The following is an 18098-nucleotide window of genomic DNA, read 5'->3' on the forward strand; positions in this document are numbered from 1 at the left end:
ATCCCAGTTTGGCATTTCAGACTGGTGTGAGCCCCCTCTCGCTTCAAGCATGAGGTCAGGGTCCAGCCAGGTAGTGTGGACTTGATCCGGGGTCCTGTCTTCAGGCTGGAAGAGCCTCCTCGTGACCTGCTGTCCCCTTTCATAGTCCCTTTTGGAAACTCTTTGTGCCCTGGTTTTGCGGCCATCTCGCTTCTTCCATCGGTTGCTCAGGTCTCTCTTCTCATCACAAGCTTGTGCTGTCTCTGGTCTCACCTTGATGGCTTCAGGACTGACCCTTGCTTAGCGTCTGCCCTCCCTGCAGCACTTTTAGGCTGCAAATGGGTTTCCCATCTTGGCATAACCATTGCAAGGCTTAGCCTCCTCCAACAAAACCCTGGATTTGATGGGACCCCTCCAGTACCATACCCAATAGTGGTGGGATGTCCTCAGGTCTCCTGAGGGTCCGTCACCCAGTGCTTTCTGCAGCCGTGCATGCCAAAGGGAGGGCACAGAAGGTGGACCAAGGCAGATGAGGGGCAGCATTTGGAGATGCCACCACGCTGCCCCTCTGACCTCCCTCTCTTTTCCCACCAGCAGCTGCTGAGGAGGGGATGATTCGGCTGGTGAACGGCTCTGGCTCCCACGAGGGACGGGTGGAGGTCTTCTACGACCGGCGTTGGGGCACAGTGTGCGACGATGGCTGGGACAAGAAGGATGGAGATGTGGTGTGCCGGATGCTGGGCTTCCGAGGCGCTGAGGAGGTGTACCGCATGGCCCGGTTCGGCCAAGGTAAGACCTTTAGAATCATAGAATCAATCACAGCAGCATTTAGGTTGGAAAAGACCTTTAAGATCATCAAGTCCAACTGTTAACCCAGGGCTGCCAAGCCCACCACTAACCCATGGCCCTAAGCACCATAATGACACCTTTTTTAAACACCTCCAGGGATGGCGATTCCACCACCTCCCAGGGTGGCCTGTGCCAGTGCTGGACAACCCTTTCAGTGAAGAATTTTTTCCTAGTATCCAATCTAAAACTTCCCTCGTGCAACTTGAGGCCATTTCCTCTTGTCCTTCCACCTCTCCTCCCACCTTGCCCAGTATAGGTACATGAGGCCAGCCCATAAATAAACAAGAGACCCCCCCAAAATGAGCCTAGAGGCACCCAGCAGGTCCCCACGAGCAGGACATGGGCTGTGGTGGCCCAAGAAGCTTCAGTCTGGTTGAGCAGTGGTTTATTCAGCACAGCCAGCCCCGGGTGTCTGCAAATATTTTGGCCTTGGCTTGTGGGACCGTGTGCGAGCACATTGCTGGCGTTGGCCCAGGTGGCTCCTTCCCCTGCTCTGGCTCCCTTGGTGCACACACCCTGCCACATGCTGACTCAGCGCCGGAGGACTGTCCCTGGGCTTGTTGTTTTTGAACAAATGTTTTGGGTTTTTCAGTTGGATATGACTTTTGAAACCTATTTTCTCTTTAGAATAACAAAAGAAAAAAAAAAAAAAGAAGAAGAAAAAGCTTTTAAAAACATAGGGGAAATGTCAGGAACGCTTTGGTGGGTGGAAGGGTGGCTTTTGGCCCCAAACTGTTGGGTTAAGATGCTTGTGCCCAGGCCCACTCCCTTTCTACATAGGCTTTTTAACTCCTTGAGTTGCCTTCTCTCCAACTGCTCAGGGCTGCCTGGGAGACCATGGATCCTGAAAGCAGGTAGCCATCATGGCCATCATCTAGCCATGACCACGCTGGTTGACCAGACCTGCTCTGTGAGCGCAGCTAGACTCCTCCAAAAGGTGGTGTCCTTCACACCAGCCTTGGGAGACCGCAGAGGTTTTTTCACCACCACTGCCCTGGCTACCCACACCTGAGTTTCTTCCCCATCTCACACCATGGTCCTCTATCACCCCCCTAAGCTAGAACAGCCACTTGGGATCCTGACACACTCATCATTGCAGAGCCTGCGTTGGGGCATGGCCTTGACTTGGGTTGTTCCAGCTGGGAAGAGCTGCCACTCCATCTCTTGCAACCCCTTCAGCATGGCAAAGAAAGCCCCCAAATCCCCCAACCCAGCAGCCTCTGGATGCCCAGAAGAAGCAGAGGGACATGGCCTCAAAGGTCCTGCCACAATGCTGTGCCGCCTTCGGTCATCCTTGATGGCGCAGGAGGACCCCATCTATTTCCCACTGAGCGTGACACATACAGTGCCTTGCCACGGCCACAAACTGCCACATGCTTGTGGCTGGTGTCTCTCCTGCAGGTGTTTCCTTCGGAACAGGAATTGTGTGTCCCTAGGGGCTCGGTGGCCCCCGAAATCTGGGGCTACTCCCCTGCCATGTGCCAGATGGACTGTTGCACCCATCACCCGTGAAAGCAGACCTGGGGTCCACATTTGCACAGGGGCAAATGAGGAGACTCACAGATTTATAGCACGATTTGGGTTGGAAGGAACCTTTGAAGACTTGGTTTTGTTGAACTTCATGAGGTCCACATGTGGCCACTTCTTGAGCCCATCAAGGTCCCTCTGGATGGCATCTCATCCCTCCAGCAAATCAACTGCACCACTCAGCTTGGTGTCATCTGAAAATGTTCTGAGGATGCCCTCAACCCTACCATCATTGATGATGGTCATTGTTGAAGGTATGGGAGGTTTAGGTTGCATATTAGGAAAATTTTTTTCAGCAGAAGGGTTGTCCAGCCTGGGAACAGGCTGCCCAGGGAGGTGGTGGAGTCACCATCCCTGGAGGTGTTTAAAAGACGTGTAGATGTGGCACTCGGGGACATGGGTTAGCGGTGGGCTTGGCAGTGCTGGGTTAACGGTTGGACTCGATGATCTTAAAGGTCTTTTCCAGCCTAAATGAGTCTGTGATTCTATCATACTGGTGTTTATCCCAGTAGGGATCCTTGAGGGACTCCTTGCATTACTATGAAAGTGCCCTTGGGGGGAAAAAAAAAATTGCAAAGGAAACAGAGGGTTTTGCCATGGAGGGGGGCTCGGGCTGGGGAACAGATTCCCCCCAGCCCCATCCCAGATCCAGCAACTCCAGCACAGAGCTTTGGCAATGGGGGCTTGCGGTGATGGGGAATTAGAATGCATCACAAAAATTCCTGCCAACCAAGGAGAAAAGCTGGGATATGAAGTGTAAAACTACAAGAGTCAGTATTGATTCCGGCATGTGGGGTGTCCCAGCCAAATCGGGGCTCCCAAATGTGGTTGCAGATGGGTTTCTTCTCCCCTTCAGGTCTTCAGGCACACTAAGGCTGAACTAATCACTTAAACCCACTACTGATTGCTAATCCCAGGAAAACTTTGCAAAGCAACTCTATTTTTGCAGCATTTTCGCTGGTTGTCTGTTGGTCCGGATGCCCCTGGAGCTGGTCTTGCTTGAGTTCCTGATCTCCGGCCCCAGGACATGGTGGGAGGCTTTCAGACCCCTGTCAGGAGGCTGTAGGATGCTGCCATTATCTTGGCTGCCCAAGGGCATCCTTTATCTTTATTTGGCTTGAAGCTTCCAAGAAGTAAAATCCTGATTTCCAGTTCTTTTGTTTGTTTTAAGCATGAAGAAGACAACAAATCTACAGTAAAACTCCACTACCTCTTTATATTGCAATGTATAATGTGAACTAATATATATTTTAACAAATTTTATGTATATTACTATAGAGAAGGATTGCTAATAGAATTAGGGGAGGGAATTTTTATAACAGACGAAGCCTTTTGTTCAAGAATGGCGTGAATGATTTCTGCTTTATCTTTTCAATTTATTTCTGCTTATCGTGGGATGCGGGGATGCAGTGCCCTTGGCCGGAGGGGATCCACCGAGGTGCACTCACTGGATCTCTGGTTTTTTGCAGGCACGGGGAGGATTTGGATGGACGACGTCTCCTGCAAGGGGACAGAGGAGAGCCTTCTGCACTGCAGCTTCTCCAGCTGGGGCAAGACCAACTGTGGTCACGCTGAGGACGCTGGTGTGAAATGCCTGACACCATGATGGGGGGGCACCCCCCCTCCTTCTGGCTGCAGGGGTCCAGGGCAGGGGCTCAGCCCACCCTGCAGATCTCACCTGTGCTTCCTGAAATGTTTTTATTATTAGAGAAATAAATGCCTTTTTATTATTCTCCACCGTGCTGACACAGCTGTGCTCAGAAGGGGGGGTGGGGGTGTTCAAAGAGCAATGGGGATTCATGGAGGTCCAGGGGGGTGCATGGGGGGTGTGTAAATACAGACCTTGGGTCAGGCTCAGCCCTGGGTGGGGGTGCAGCACACCCTGGGTTGCCTGAGCTCTCCCCCAGGCCCACTCACAGAGACACCCCCAGGCTTGGGGACCATCCAGAGACAGAACCTCCACCAAGGGGCTGGCAATGCCATGGAGACTCCCCCCCAAGGACCTGGGGACCCCACAGAGACCCCCTCAAAGACTTGGGGCCCCTGCTGCACTCCAGGACCACCCCCCCCCCGCCAAAAGGCTTGAGGACACCACACACGGAGGACCCCCCCCCCCCCCCGGGTTTGGGAAACCCCCAGTGACCCCCAAGAACCCCAAGGACCCCACAGAAACCCCCCCATGGGTTGGAGACCCCACAGAGGACCCTCCCGCGGGTTGAGGACCCCACAGAGACCGCCTCAAGGGCTTGGGGACCCTGCTGCACTCCAGAACCCCCCCAAAGGCTTGAGGATCCCCCTGAGAACCCCCCCTAGGGCTTAGGGGTCCCACAGAGACAGACACGCACCCCACCCCCAACACCCTGATGCCCTCTCGGGTACCCTCCGAGGCCTCGGGGACTCCTTATAGATGCCCCTCCTAAGCCATGAGACCCCCCACACCTCCTTGGGACCCCCCAGGCGCCTCCTCCAAAGCTTCGCCCCCCCCCGGCACCGCCCCCCCAGGCCCCGCCCCCGGTTCGGCTCCGCCCCCTGCCGCGCTTTGTCCGCCCGCGGCCGCCGTAGCGCGGGGCAGGGGGGCGGTGTTCCCGCGCGCGGGATTCGAACCGCGGGCGGCAGGTAACGGCGGCGGGGCGGGCTGGACTGGCTGAGGGGGGCCGGGGTGCCGTACCGGGGCGTTCGGGGCTCGGCCGGCCGCCCGCCCCGCATGGGGGTGGGCAGCTCCCGCTCCTCCTCCTGCGCGGGCCGCCGGCCTGGGCCTCCTCTGCCCGCTGAGGTGGGACTGGGGGGCCGCTACCGCCCTCAGGCTGGGAGCCCCCGTCATCGGCCGCCCCGTCCGCCCCCGGCCTGGGATCCCTTCGCAGAGGTGGGAGCCGGGAGGCATCTCCTTCCTCTCAATCTGGGACCTCCCCCCCCAGAGGTGGCACTCAGCAGTCCTCTCCTGCCCCCCATCCCCCTCCCCCCTCCCCCCGCCCCGAATCTCCCCGAATCTCCAGAAATAGGATCTTGGGGTCCTTCCCCACCCCACTCTGGGACACCCACCCCCAGAGATGGCACCCAGTAATTCTCTCTGGCTTTCCCCCCCAACCTGGGGCACCCTCACCCTCAGAGGTGGGACCTATAGTCCTTGGCCACCCCCAATCTGGGACCCCCACCCCCGGAGGTGGCATCCAGCAGTCCTCCCCCCCTCCCCCCAACCTGGGGTGTTCACACCCGGAGGTGGGGCCCTGGAGGCGCCTCCTGTCTGCCCTCGGCCAGGGATCCCCTGTCACCCAGAGATGGATCTTCAGTCCTGTCACCAGGACCGGGAATACGGAACTCCTGAACACCTGGATGCCGTCAGGTGGAACAATCCCCGTGCGTCCAGCGTTGCAATAAAGAATGCCTGCTTCTTCACACTACCTTGGCATTAAGGAGCTTCATATTCCCGATTTTGGTGAAAGTCCCATCCCTGCTGTGGTGCCAGCTGTGCTGCGGGCTGGTGGGAGCAGCCTGGGGACGCTTACCCTACCCCTGGCCACCAGCTCCTTCCCGTGGTGCCACATCACTTGCCGGTTCCCTTGGGGCACTGGTCCCAGGCTCTTGCCTGACTTCAGAGCCACCCCCAGACCTCTCATGGGGTTCACTTTGCCCTCTGTGAGCTGAGGCAATTGCTCTTGTGGGGGACACAGCCATGACAAGCTGTGGGGTGACACCAGGGAAGGAGGGAGCCTAAGGAGTTGGGTGTGATGGAAAGCACATCCTGCTTCAGCTGTCAACCTGATTGTGGAGCAGGAGCTGGGAGAAGCCAAATTAGCAGTGAGTTACGCCCACTGGGTGTAATTTGTGTAATTTCTGTAACTTATGTCCTTTAATGTACTGTGTCTGTAATGCCCCTGCATGGGTCAGGGCTTGAGCCCTGCACAGCTTGTGGTCCCAGATCCTCCCGAGTGCCTTCCTCTGGCTTTTTTGGAGGTGGAGGTGTAACGTTTGCAGCGATGGAAGCCTTCAAGTCTCAGAACAACCTGGTCCACAGGGAGAGACCTGGTGAGTTGCATTCAGGCGTGAGCCCCAAATACTTCAGAGGGGCTGGCAGGGGAACGGAATGCTTTGCCGTGGGCCCAGTGCTTTGCTGCAGGGAGGTGATGGGTGTTAAACTGGCCTGTTGGGGTGGGTATTGTGGTTTAACCCTGATGGGTCAGCTTGGCCCCATACAGCCACTCGTTTGCTCCCCTGCCCCCCCAGCGGGATGGGGGAGAGAATCGGAAGGGTAAAAGTGAGAAAACTCCTGCAGTGAGATAAAACCAGTTTAATCGGAAAAGCCGTATGCACAAGCAAAACAAACTCAGGAATTCATTCACCGCTTCCTGTCAGCAGGCGAGTGTCTGGCTATCCCCATCCCATGTAGGGGTGACCTGGGAAGACAAACGCCATCATTCCAAATGTCTGCCCCCTTCCTTCTCCTTCTCCCCAGCCTTATTGCTGAACATGACATCATATAGGCTGGGACATCCCTGTTGTCAGTTGGGGTCAGTTTTCCCATCCTTGTCCCCTCCCAATTCCTTGCTCCTGGCAGAGCAGCTGGAGAAGCAGAAAAGGCCTTGATGCTGTGCAAGAACTGCTCAGCAATCACTGAACCATCCCCATGTTGTCAACAGTATTTTCATTGCAAGTCCAAAACTCAGCCCCATACAAACTGCTATTAAAAAAAAAATTAATTCTATCCCAGCCAAAACCAGTACAGTAGCTTAGCCTGGAGAGTAGGCAGGAAACAAAAAGCTGTGTTCAAGATCAGGCTTGAGCATAAAACTTCATAGAAAACTGTCCAGCGTGAGAAACCTAACGAGGGTGGTGGTAATGACGTCTCAGTGAGACTGGAGTTGGAATTTGGTAAAATACTGGGGGAAAGGTGGTTTGGAAAGGAGCTTTTCTAAAAATCTGAACACTTTCTGCATGTAGCACAGCACGTGTGGTAGCATCACAAATGTGATTTGTAATTAAAACGCCAAAGCTCCTAGTGAGAAGCTGCAAAGCTGCTGCTTCTGTTTGATCTGTTGTGCGGGGTCATTCATGGGGCTGGGTTTCTCTTTCCTCTTTAGATGCAGGGCCAGTTTCTGTCACTATACCAGCATCTCCCTTCATGCAGAAGCTTGGATACGGCACTGGGGTCAACGTATACTTGATGAAAAGGTACGTGTGAGAGCACAGGCATGATGTGGTGCTCAGGAATAGGGCTTGGCATCTTTTTTCACGTGGAATAATACAGGGGTTGGAAAGTGATTGAGCTCTGAGCAAGAAAGTGCTGCCATCTTTGACCTTCAGATGCTCCCTGCTCCCCTTCAAATGGGCATGGAGCTGAGGAAGAGGTGTTGGGTATCATAGAACTACAGAATGGTTTGGGTGGGAGGGACCTTAAAGACCGTCCAGTTCCCAGCCCCCGCCACAGGCAGGGACCCCTGCCCCCAGCCCAGGCTGCCCCCAGCCCCGTCCAGCCCGGCCTTGAGCCCTGCCAGGGATGGGGCACCCACAGCTGCTCTGGGCAGCCTGGGCCAGCACCTCGCCGCCCTCACAGGGAAGAATTTCTTCCTCATCTCTCATCTCCATCTCCCCTCTCTCAGGTAAAGCCATTCCCCCGTGTGCCATCGCCACCTGCCCTTGCCCAAAGCCCCTCCCCAGCTTTCTTGCCGGCCCCTTTAGGCACTGGCAGGTGCTCTAAGGTCTCCCCGCAGCCTTCTCCTCCCCAGGCTGAGCCACCCCAGCGCTCCCAGCCTGTCCCCACAGCAGAGCTGCTCCAGCCCCTGAGCATCTCCCTGGCCTCCTCTGGCCCCACTCCAGCAGCTCCGTGTCTCTCCTGTGCTGGGGACCCCAGAGCCGGACGCAGCGCTGCAGGGGGGTCTCACCAGAGTGGAGCAGAGGGGCAGAGCCCCCTCACTGACCTGCTGGCCGCGCTGCTCTGGCTGCAGCCCAGGGTACAGTTGACTTTCTGGGCTGCGAGCGCACATTGCTGGGTCATGAGGTTCTCATCCACCAACACTCCAAAGTCCTCAGGGCTGCTGTCAAACCTTTCTCCACCCAGCCTGTATTGATACTGGGGGTTGCCCCAACCCAGATGCAGGACCTTGTGCTTGGCCTTGTTGAACTTCATATGGTTTGCACAGGCTCACCTCTCAAACCTGCCAAGGTTCCTCTGGATGGCATTCCTCCCCTGCAGCGTGTTGGCGGCAGCACATGGCTCGATGTCGTTAGCAAACTGGCTGAGGGTGCTTTTGATCCCACTCTCTGTGTCGCTGACAAAGGTGTTGGCAGTGCCGGTCCCAGCACTGATCCCAGCTGTCCTGTGTGTGCTGGAGGTATTTGTCCTGGGAAGGAGCCCATTGTTTCGGGATAACCCCATCAGCTTTTCTCTGGCCTGGAATTCAGGCATTTGGGGTCTGTTCTTGGCTCTTCTGTGGCCTACTGGCCAAGCTACTTCCCTCCCTGAGCCTCGGCTCCTCCTGAAAATGAGAATCAATGAAAATCTTAACTAAAATGCTTGAAAATTTGATGGAGGAGCGCTGTATATTGGCAAAGCATCACTGCACCTTTGCGGCATGTGTGTTAGCAGACTATTTCAGCGTTGTTCTTTATTAATTCCACAAAATACAGGGAGGTGTTCTCCAGGATACCTCCTCAGTGTGAGGTGTGAGCCTTAACTGTGGTGCTGCCTACAAACTGAGCAGTTCTGAGTTGTGTGGCTTTTCCTGTGCAGATCTCCCAGAGGCTTGTCTTGCTCCCCTTGGGCTGTGAAGAAAATTAGTTCCAAATGCAACAGGAGCCAGCAAAGCATCTATCAGCAGAGACTGAATGAAGAAGCCAAGATTCTGAAAGACCTCCAGCACCCAAACATTGTGGGTAAGTTTCCAGCACGGCCTGTATCCCTTAAATTGCAAACCAAGCTGTTGGAGCCGACTCTGGAGCCAGCTGATGTGACGTGAGGCTGCTGTGGGGTTTCTTTGCTGTCTCTGGCTCTGGGCTCCTCCTGCACTGAGGGCTGGGGATTACAGACCTCCCCATCTGGCTCCTGGAGCCCTGGCAGGGTGATGGCTGGGAGGACACGCAGTGGGGGCATCACTTGTGCCTGCCCCATCCTTACACTTTGGAGATGGGTTGCTGGGCTGCCTGCACCTTTGGTCAAGCCCACCATGGAACTTACTAAGTTGACTTAGTCTTGCCCTGTGTGATGGGGACCTGGAATTGCTCCTGGACTGCCAGGGCAGCGTGGCTGGTGGCAGAATCATGGGACTGTTTAGGTTGGAAAAGACCTTTAAGCTCATCAAGTCCAACCATTAACCCAGCACTGCCAAGCCCACCACTAACCCATGTCCCCAAGCGCCACATCTACACGTCTTAAGGGACGGTGCCTCCCCCCCCTCCCTGGGCAGCCTGTCCCAGTGCTGGACACCCTTTCGGTGAAGAAATGTTTCCCAGTCTTCAACCTAAACCTGCCCTGGTGCAACCTGAGGCCGTTCCCCCTTGTCCCGTCGCTTGTGACCTGGGAGCAGAGACCGACCCCCCTGGCTGCTGCCCCCTCCCAGGCAGCTGTAGGGAGCGATTGGGTCCCCCCTGAGCCCCCTCCTCTCCAGGCTGACCCCCCAGCCCCCCCATCAGACTGGTGCCCCAGCCCCTGCCCCAGCCCCCTGCCCGGCTCTGGACACGCTCCGGCCCCCCAAGCTCTGTCTGGGAGTGAGGGGCCAGAACGGACCCCAGGGCTCGAGGGGCGGCCGCACCGGTGCCCAGCGCAGGGGGACGGTCCCTGCCCCGGCCCTGCTGGCCACGCCATCGCTGACACCAGCCAGGGTGCTGCTGGCGTGTGCAGAGTGCTCCCAGACTGCCGGCAGCCTGACTTGCCACCGTGCTCAAAGGGTGGATGTGTGAGGCTCTGCCTTGATCCTCCACTGGCTCAGTGGGGTTTGCCCAAAAATTTGGTATGTGCTGGAGCCCCTTGGTGCTTCATTGCCCACTGAGACCAGCGTCGGTCTCTGAGAAGCAGTTTTCTGGGCGAGTTACCAACAGAAACGGTTATGGTGGGACTCGCAAGCCACTGGGGCTGCCCTGGGAGCTGGGAGATGCCTCGCAGCCAGCACAGCGCTGGCCCAAGGAGAGCTACAGGCTGGTTCCGGAGAAACCTCCGCCTGCCCCAGGGCAGTGCTGGCAGGCAGCTCTGGCTTCCGATCCCGGGGGAGGGAGAGGCAATACCACAGCAGTATCTGGTGTGGCTTCTACGTGAGGAATAAGTCTCCAGGTCCCACCCAGATGTCACACCATTGCGAGTGACAATGGAGGCTCTGTCATGGTCTTGGCTCCCCGTAGTAAGAATGTTTTGAGAAGCTGCTTTAGTGTATGTTTAATTTCTGCTCTTATCTTGTCTAAAATCTCTCCTGCCAGTCGGAACAGCAGCTTTGTCTGACTTCATCCTCTTATTTGTGCTTTAAACTATCTCGATCACTTGTAGCAGAAATGCAAAGAAACTTTGTAACCCTAAAATGGCATGTTTTGCTTCTGGCAGGAACTGAAGAGCAAATAGGGTCTTGACCTTTCACACTGCAAACATTTCACTGTTGGGTTTTCTTTGGTAAAAGGTGCCGAAAATCATTTATGGGATAACGCTTTTGCTATGCCGTTATGCAAGACTCTGCTATTCATAGCTCCACCTGATAAGTATTGTTTACAGACAGGAGTAAAACGTGGAGGAAGAAAGATTACATGACAGTCTGTATGAGCATTAAATCTTACTCTTGTGAAATGGCCACTGTGAGACAAAGGCTTGGCTTTCCCAAATGTTCTCCCGCCCTTTGTCTTGCTTCTGTAGCTCCTTGTCTTTGCAGCTGAGGATGTTGGTCCTGCAGCTCTGCCACTGCTCTCCTTCTGGTTCTCTCTCTTTCAAAGATCAGGGTAACACCGGCCTGCCCCTGGCACGGGGTGCAAAGCTGACCTGGGAAGCAACATGGGGGGTGTCTGTGGGCTCTCTTGGAGGAGGGGGCTCCTTTACGTTGCTATGGTGTGTGGCTTGTGCCCCTGCTTGGGGCTGTGCAGGCCTCCATGGACGTTCCTGTGGCTTCACCTCGCTACGTAAAGCTGTGAGTCAGGTCCCCCGGCATATGAATTTTTTGGGGGTTGGTTGCAGCTGCTGGGAAAGCACCTGGGTAACAGCCCCAAACACTCTGGTGCCATCAGGCCGGCAAGCACATGGAAACAACTGGTGCCTGCTTCAGCTCTAACAAATCAATCTTTGTTGGAAGGTTACCGTGCATTTACTGAGGCCAACGATGGAAGCATGTGTCTGGCCATGGAGTATGGAGGAGAAAAATCTCTCAATGACTTAATTGAAGAAAGAAGTGCAAAACGGTTGGGCCCTTTCCCTGCTGCCATGATTTTCAAAGTTGCCTTGAGCATGGCGAGGGGGCTGAAGGTACGTTTATCGTTAACTGTAGCTGTTCTGTGCAGAATGGTATACACTGGTGACACTGGAAAAATAAATGAATTCAGTGTGCGAGAAGGCCATGCTGGCAGATGGAGAGCAGGTGCTGTGACGCTTTGTCTAAGGTCTTGGTAGGTTGTTTTTTACCAGGGTGCTGTACGGAATCAGGTGAAAACTGAGCCCTGAAGCTTGAGATTAAATATTAATTAATATAAAAAGAGCTGCAACAGAGGTTTTGTCACCAACGTTCTTCTGCCCTCCCCTGGGGCTATCTGCTCTCCCTGCTTGCTAGCCAGTGAGGAGGCTGGTGCTGGCTCCTGCATCCTTATTCTGCACTGGGCAGCTGCAGGGAGCTTGGCAGTGAAAATGGTTAGCTGATGCCCACGGCTGCCAGCTGGTGTGGCTTATGTCCCTTCTTTCGCCGAGCTGTTGCGCTGAGGTTGTGTTTAGGCGGGGAATGGAGGCTGGGGTGCTCTGTCTAAACCATAGCACAGATTTTGAGCCTCCTGCTGGCTATGCCAGCGCTCAGGGTAAATTAGCACAAGCTGCCCTGGCCATGGCAGCGAGTCCTGTCCTATTGCTGCTGAGGACGTGCAGCTCTGAGCTCCCAGGACAATGCAGGTGTGTGCTTGGCCATCAGCTAATGCCCATGCTTCGCACCTGCTCTCAAGTGTTTGTTGCTAGAAGCGCCTTTTCACTAAAAGGCAAGCGTAAGCCTCCAAAACTAGGCTGGGTGGAACAACCTGCCTTGTTTTTTGCACGGGTTAAGGTAGGTATTGACCCATACTGAGGTTTTAAGGCTAAATATGTTAAACATGAAGAAGCTGGTGCTCTGTTGTCCAGATGCGATGGCTCTTGGTCCCTTTCCATAGCTTTATTTGCAAGTGGGTGTTAACAGCTTCTCTCTGCCTCTTAGTATCTTCACAACGATAAGAAGCTGCTCCACGGGGATATCAAGTCTTCAAACGTGGTCGTCAAAGGTGACTTTGAAGCCATCAAGATCTGTGATGTGGGAGTGTCCCTGCCCCTGGATGAGAACATGACAGGTAGGTCAGGCTGCCAGGAAGGGGACCTGAATGCTTGGTGGCTGCCAGAGTTTGGCTGCGGGAGCAGAGTGAACACGCTTACCCTCCCGGGGCCTTGGAAGGAAGGACTGGCAGCAGTTTGCACCATGCGTGGGGTGAAGGGGGTCTACGGAAGGTCCAGCTTTAATGCTCCAGGGTTCTGCCTCATGCCCTCCTGCGTTGTGTGTTCACTCCAGTGGGTGGGAGTGAGTGCTGTTGTACACGGGATGTTGGATCAGGCTCTGCTGGACCCTGTTGAGGAGATGCTCTTGCCAGAGACTTAAGTAAATGAATCTTTCTTGTAGGGCTAGAAGGAAGCCTGAGCCAACTGCGAGCATTATAAAGACTTCATGTAAATGAGAAGCAGATGTCTAATGGCGTCGTGGCTTGGCTGTGAACAGCAGGAATGTGTTTGGGTTAATTACAAGAATGCTTTTCTCTGCTGCTTTACACAGCGCTTGGGCCTGCAACAGCCTCATAATTTATAAAGCTGTTCTACTACATTTTTATTAGTAGCTGTTTCCTTTTATAAGGAGTTGAGAGAGCTGGAGGCAGCACCCCAGCATAATCTCCTGGAGAGGAGTGTGGTTGAAGTACCAGTTTCTGGGCTGGTCTAACAGGAAGAGGTTCTCTCTGCCCAGCCCTGATTTTGGCTGTTTGTTCCTGTGGTCTTGAGGAAAAAATGGGCACCCGCTGATGGCGAGGTCCCCGTTCGTGCGGCAGGCAAGGATTTAAGCTCAACAGCCCGTGAAGCGTTGAGGGATTTTGGTGTTTGCTTCTCGTTATAGGCTGGGCTTTGAAGATCAACCCTGCAAAAGAAAAGTTTCTTGAACAGCTGAGGTTGCTGACAGCTCGGGAATTTGCTGGGGAGAGCACGGGGGAAATGTGGCACCATTCTCTGAGGAGTGGTGTGTACGGGGTCGAGTTGGAGCTGGTGCTGCCTTCATCAGGCTGAGGGCTGATCACTTCAACTCTTCTGAGGCTAGACAATTAAGATCAAGGAGGCATTAAACTAAACAAATTGTGAGAACTTGGTTTGGGCTGGAGTAAAGAGAACAAAAGGACTGTGTGGCTGGCAGGAGGCACTGTAGTGGAGGCTGAGCCTCGTCAGGGCCGGGATGGGGTTGGAATTGTCCCCCTGTGTTGTTTGGGAAGAGTGCCGTGTGAGGGCTGTCACCCCTGTCCTGCTTCCTGGGGGGGGTGTGTGTGTGTGTGTGAGCAAGCTGAGGAAGGGAAACACCTGGGTAAAACGCAGGTCACTTCTTCATTGCAGGGTGTTTTACAGCAGGGTGAAGCTCAGACCACAGTTCTGGCCTTCAGTTCTCTGCACGCTCTGCGTGGCCTCACATGCTCCAGCATGAAATCTGCCAGAGGTTTCTCCACAGTCCCTACTGTGATTGCTGGGCCTGTGGGAGAGAAGCACGAGCCCTGCTGGGTCTGGCACTGCTGCGGAGCAAGTCGCAGGTTACAGGGGATTTGAGGCTACATGGGGGTGGAAGAAAAATAGGTTCGGGCCCCCAGAAGATCCTGCCCTGTGGCTTTAGCACACCTGAGTTAACCAAGGGGCTACATACCTGCTGTGTGGTGAGCTGTGACTGTCTGAGCATCTGCAAGTCCCAGAAGACACCCAAGCTGTGTTGTTTCCTTCCAGTGAGCAACCCAGAGATGTGCTACATTGGCACTGAACCCTGGAAGCCCAAGGAAGCTCTGCAAGATGATGGCGTGATCACCGACAAGGCCGACATCTTCCCTTTTGGGCTGACTCTCTGGGAAATGATGACCCTCTCCGTGCCCCACATCAGCCTGAGCGGTGACACTGATGATGAAGGTTTGTTTCTATACCTTGCTGCTGAGCAACTTCTGCTCCTAGAAGTGCTTTCCTCTCTTAGTAGGAGTGATTTTTACAGTGTGTGTTAGTACGCCTGCAACGCTGGGTGTCCCTTGGGTGCCATCCAAAGGGCTTGCAAGCGTCTGTCTGCACCTGCTGCGCCTCCCCGCCCTACCCATCATCCTGCGGAGTTCACTGGGGTGTTTGCTGCTGCGCAGAGGTGCCCAGCACTGCCCCAAGGCCATCCCGCAGCCAGTGCTTGTCAGTGCTGCTGTTTTTGTGCAGAGGGCTGGGCTGCTTTCAACTTCCTTTAGCTTTTTAACTCCAAATGAGAAGTTGATAAATGATGATCATTAATCATTGCAAACCAGCAGTCTTTGTAAGCGCTCCAGCTGCTTGTCTAACAGCTGGAGAGAGCTCTTTGAAACTCAGCTGCCTGTCAGGTGCCCATCCAGCATGGTTTGGTGGGGTTGAAAGATGTCCCTGAGCCTGAATGCAGCTCCCTTGCGAGCCCTGTGGCATGCTCAGCCATGTTCCAGCTCTGTCTCACCTCCATGCAGCATAGGAGCAGTCTGCCAGGCTGTCACTGTGTGGTGGATGCTATTGAGATACTGCTGAAAAGATGTGGCTGGAAAAGCTTAAAATGATGTCGTGCTTGAGATTGTGCACAAATATATTTGAGGCAGCTGAGCGTTTTGGAAAAGAAAAGCTAAAGCAAGTGTGCTGTGCCCAAGCCAGGGGTCCTGGAGGCAGCACCTGGGCTAACAAAACACCCTCTCGTCTGACAAAGCGCCGGGGAAGCAGTTAGAGTTACTTTGCACACCTCCTGCGTGCCCAAGTGGGGATTTGTTATAGACTCAGAATCATTTAAGTTGGAAAAGACCTTTAAGATCATCAGGTCCAACCATTAACCCAGCGCTGCCAAGTCCACCACTAACCCATGGCCCTGAGTGCCACATCTACACGGTGCCTCCCCCCCCTCCCTGGGCAGCCTGTCCCAGTGCTGGACACCCTGTCGGTGAAGAAATGTTTCCCAGTCTCCAACCTAAACCTGCCCTGGTGCAACCTGAGGCCGTTCCCCCTTGTCCTGTCGCTTGTGACCTGGGAGCAGAGACCGACCCCCCTGGCTGCAGCCCCCTCCCAGGCAGCTGTAGGGAGCGATTGGGTCCCCCCTGAGCCCCCTCCTCTCCAGGCTGACCCCCCAGCCCCCCCATTAGACTGGTGCCCCAGCCCCTGCCCCAGCCCGGCTCTGGACACGCTCCGGCCCCCCCAAGCTCTGTCTGGGAGTGAGGGGCCAGAACGGACCCCAGGGCTCGAGGGGCGGCCGCACCGGTGCCCAGCGCAGGGGGACGGTCCCTGCCCCGGCCCTGCTGGCCACGCCATCGCTGACACCAGCCAGGGTGCTGCTGGCTTTCTCAGCCACCCCCTCCTTGTCCAGAGTTACACTGGGCAGACAAGGCAGGGAGAGCAGGTGGGATGGGCAGGGGATGCTACAGCTGCCTGCAGGCAGATCAGTGCCCTGGAGCAATACAAATCTAAAAATCCTACCAGCTGTGCTGGGAAACCTCCTGTTGCTCCAGCCTTCCTGCTGGCACAGACCCGCAGGCTGGTTTGTGTTTTCTGACTTGGTCTCCAGGCAGCCAGGGCATTTTTCCTCACTCTCCTGCTCTCAGTGTCTCCTGGCTGCAGAGCTTTTTCCCAGCCAGCTCTGCAGGGGTGACTCAGTTATTCTGCTGGGAGAAAGGGGGTAGATCCAGCTTCAAAACAAGCAGTTTAAGTCAAGGGGAAAGCAATGATGTAATTCAGGCAGTAATTGGTGCTAACAAAAAACCAGCAAAATGGACATGAAGGTCATGTCCCACTGCATCCCTGCAAGGCAGGACTTGGGGTGTTGGTTGAATAGAAGCTCAACATGACCCAGCACTGTGCACTTGGAGCTCAGAAAGCCAAACGAGCCCTGGGATGCACCCAGTGTGGCCAGCAGGTCAGGGGAGGGGGCTCTGCCCCTCTGCTCTGCTCTGGTGAGACCCCCCTCCAGCGCTGTGTCCGGCTCTGGGGTCCCCAGCACAGGAGAGACACGGAGCTGCTGGAGCGGGGCCAGAGGAGGCCAGGGAGATGCTCAGGGGCTGGAGCAGCTCTGCTGTGGGGACAGGCTGGGAGAGCTGGGGGGGCTCAGCCTGGGGAGGAGAAGGCTGCGGGGAGACCTTAGAGCACCTGCCAGTGCCTAAAGGGGCCGGCAAGAAAGCTGGGGAGGGGCTTTGGGCAAGGGCAGGTGGCGATGGCACACGGGGGAATGGCTTTACCTGAGAGAGGGGAGATGGAGATGAGAGATGAGGAAGAAATTCTTCCCTGTGAGGGCGGCGAGGCGCTGGCCCAGGCTGCCCAGAGCAGCTGTGGGTGCCCCATCCCTGGCAGGGCTCAAGGCCAGGCTGGACGGGGCTGGGGGCAGCCTGGGCTGGGGGGAGGGGTCCCTGCCCGTGGCAGGGGGGGTGGGAACTGGATGGTCTTTAAGGTCCCTTCCCACCCAAACCACTCTTTGATGGCCAAGTGACAGCTAGGGAGAGAAGCCCCACAACCCACGTGAGCAGAGTGGTTTCCAGCAGCCTTTCCAACACCTTTGCCACTTTATTATCCAGATGAATCTTTTGATGAAGACTCCTTTGACGAGGAAGCATACTACGCAGCCCTGGGAACCCGCCCAGCTCTCAACATGGATGAGCTGGACCCATCCTACCAGCACATGATTGACCTTTTTTCTGTCTGCACCAGTGAGGACCCCAAGAAGCGCCCCTCGGCCGCGTGCATCGTGGAAGTGCTAGAGGCGAGTCTGCCCCAGGATTGAGAGCATCTGCACTCCTGCAGCATTTACCCTTATAGTATGGGGAAGCCTGCGCTGTGTACTTGATACCAGACCCTAAACCTGTTGAACAATAACATGCCTCAGGTGACTGGGACTTGTTCTGCTTCTAGGGCACTCCCCTTCTGCCTACACTTAGGTCCTAAATAAGCTACAGGCTCTCTGCAGTAGTTTTGCGTTTAAACCCCCCTCCCTCTCTTTTTGTGTTGAATTAACAACAATTTTAGGACAGAGACATTAAAAATATTTTCTTCTTAATTTCAGCATGAAAGTAGTGCTTTTTTTTTCCTCCTAAGGTGTGCGCAAGTAAAGTATTTGCGCTCCCCAGGTGGTTGGGGACTGCAGCACAGTACCAAGGGAGAGCAGCTGCAAGGTCAAGGAAAAGGTTTTCTGATGCAACAGGTTGTTACAGGGAGTTGTATCTTGCTAAGAGGGTGTAGGGTCAAGAAAAAAAACCCAGTCTCTTGGGGATTTGTTAAAACCTTGATGGTTGGGGAAATTCCTGCCCACAGCTATCTGGAGGCCAGGAGACTGCAACGCGTACTTACCCTGCTCCCCCAC

The 18098-nt window shown here is 55.1% G+C and overlaps 2 protein-coding genes across 3 annotated transcripts in view; both read left to right on the forward strand.

The window, feature by feature from the left end:
• SCARA5 (scavenger receptor class A member 5) overlaps positions 1 to 4090 on the forward strand; it is a 42560-nt gene extending 38470 nt beyond the window's left edge. Inside the window, exons 8-9 of one of the 2 annotated variants that reach the window (XM_040599507.1) lie at positions 574 to 768; positions 3825 to 4090. In XM_040599507.1, the coding sequence (XP_040455441.1) occupies positions 574 to 768; positions 3825 to 3961 (332 nt within the window). In that variant the 3' untranslated portion in view covers positions 3962 to 4090. The remainder of the gene's footprint in view (positions 1 to 573; positions 769 to 3824) is intronic. The other variant, XM_040599508.1, reaches the window with a different exon arrangement.
• Positions 4091 to 4887: 797 nt separating this feature from the next.
• On the forward strand, positions 4888 to 17793 carry PBK (PDZ binding kinase). Its single transcript, XM_040598627.1, has 8 exons — positions 4888 to 4971; positions 6241 to 6378; positions 7431 to 7521; positions 9080 to 9222; positions 11610 to 11779; positions 12705 to 12834; positions 14504 to 14680; positions 17317 to 17793. Exons 2-8 carry the CDS (start codon positions 6330 to 6332, stop codon positions 17520 to 17522), a joined length of 966 nt encoding a protein of 321 aa, XP_040454561.1. The 5' UTR covers positions 4888 to 4971; positions 6241 to 6329; the 3' UTR covers positions 17523 to 17793.
• Positions 17794 to 18098: the final 305 nt, after the last annotated feature.

Source organism: Falco naumanni, chromosome 6 (genome assembly GCF_017639655.2).
Source record: "Falco naumanni isolate bFalNau1 chromosome 6, bFalNau1.pat, whole genome shotgun sequence".
Taxonomy (NCBI): domain Eukaryota; kingdom Metazoa; phylum Chordata; class Aves; order Falconiformes; family Falconidae; genus Falco; species Falco naumanni.

Bases quoted from the DNA above. Each gene is read 5' to 3' on its own strand.
- PBK (XM_040598627.1), top strand. From the start codon at position 6,330: ATGGAAGCCTTCAAGTCTCAGAACAACCTGGTCCACAGGGAGAGACCT. The intron at 9,223-11,609 runs GTAAGTTTCCAG...CTTTGTTGGAAG, and splicing joins CCAGCACCCAAACATTGTGG to GTTACCGTGCATTTACTGAG. The intron at 12,835-14,503 runs GTAGGTCAGGCT...GTTTCCTTCCAG, and splicing joins CCTGGATGAGAACATGACAG to TGAGCAACCCAGAGATGTGC.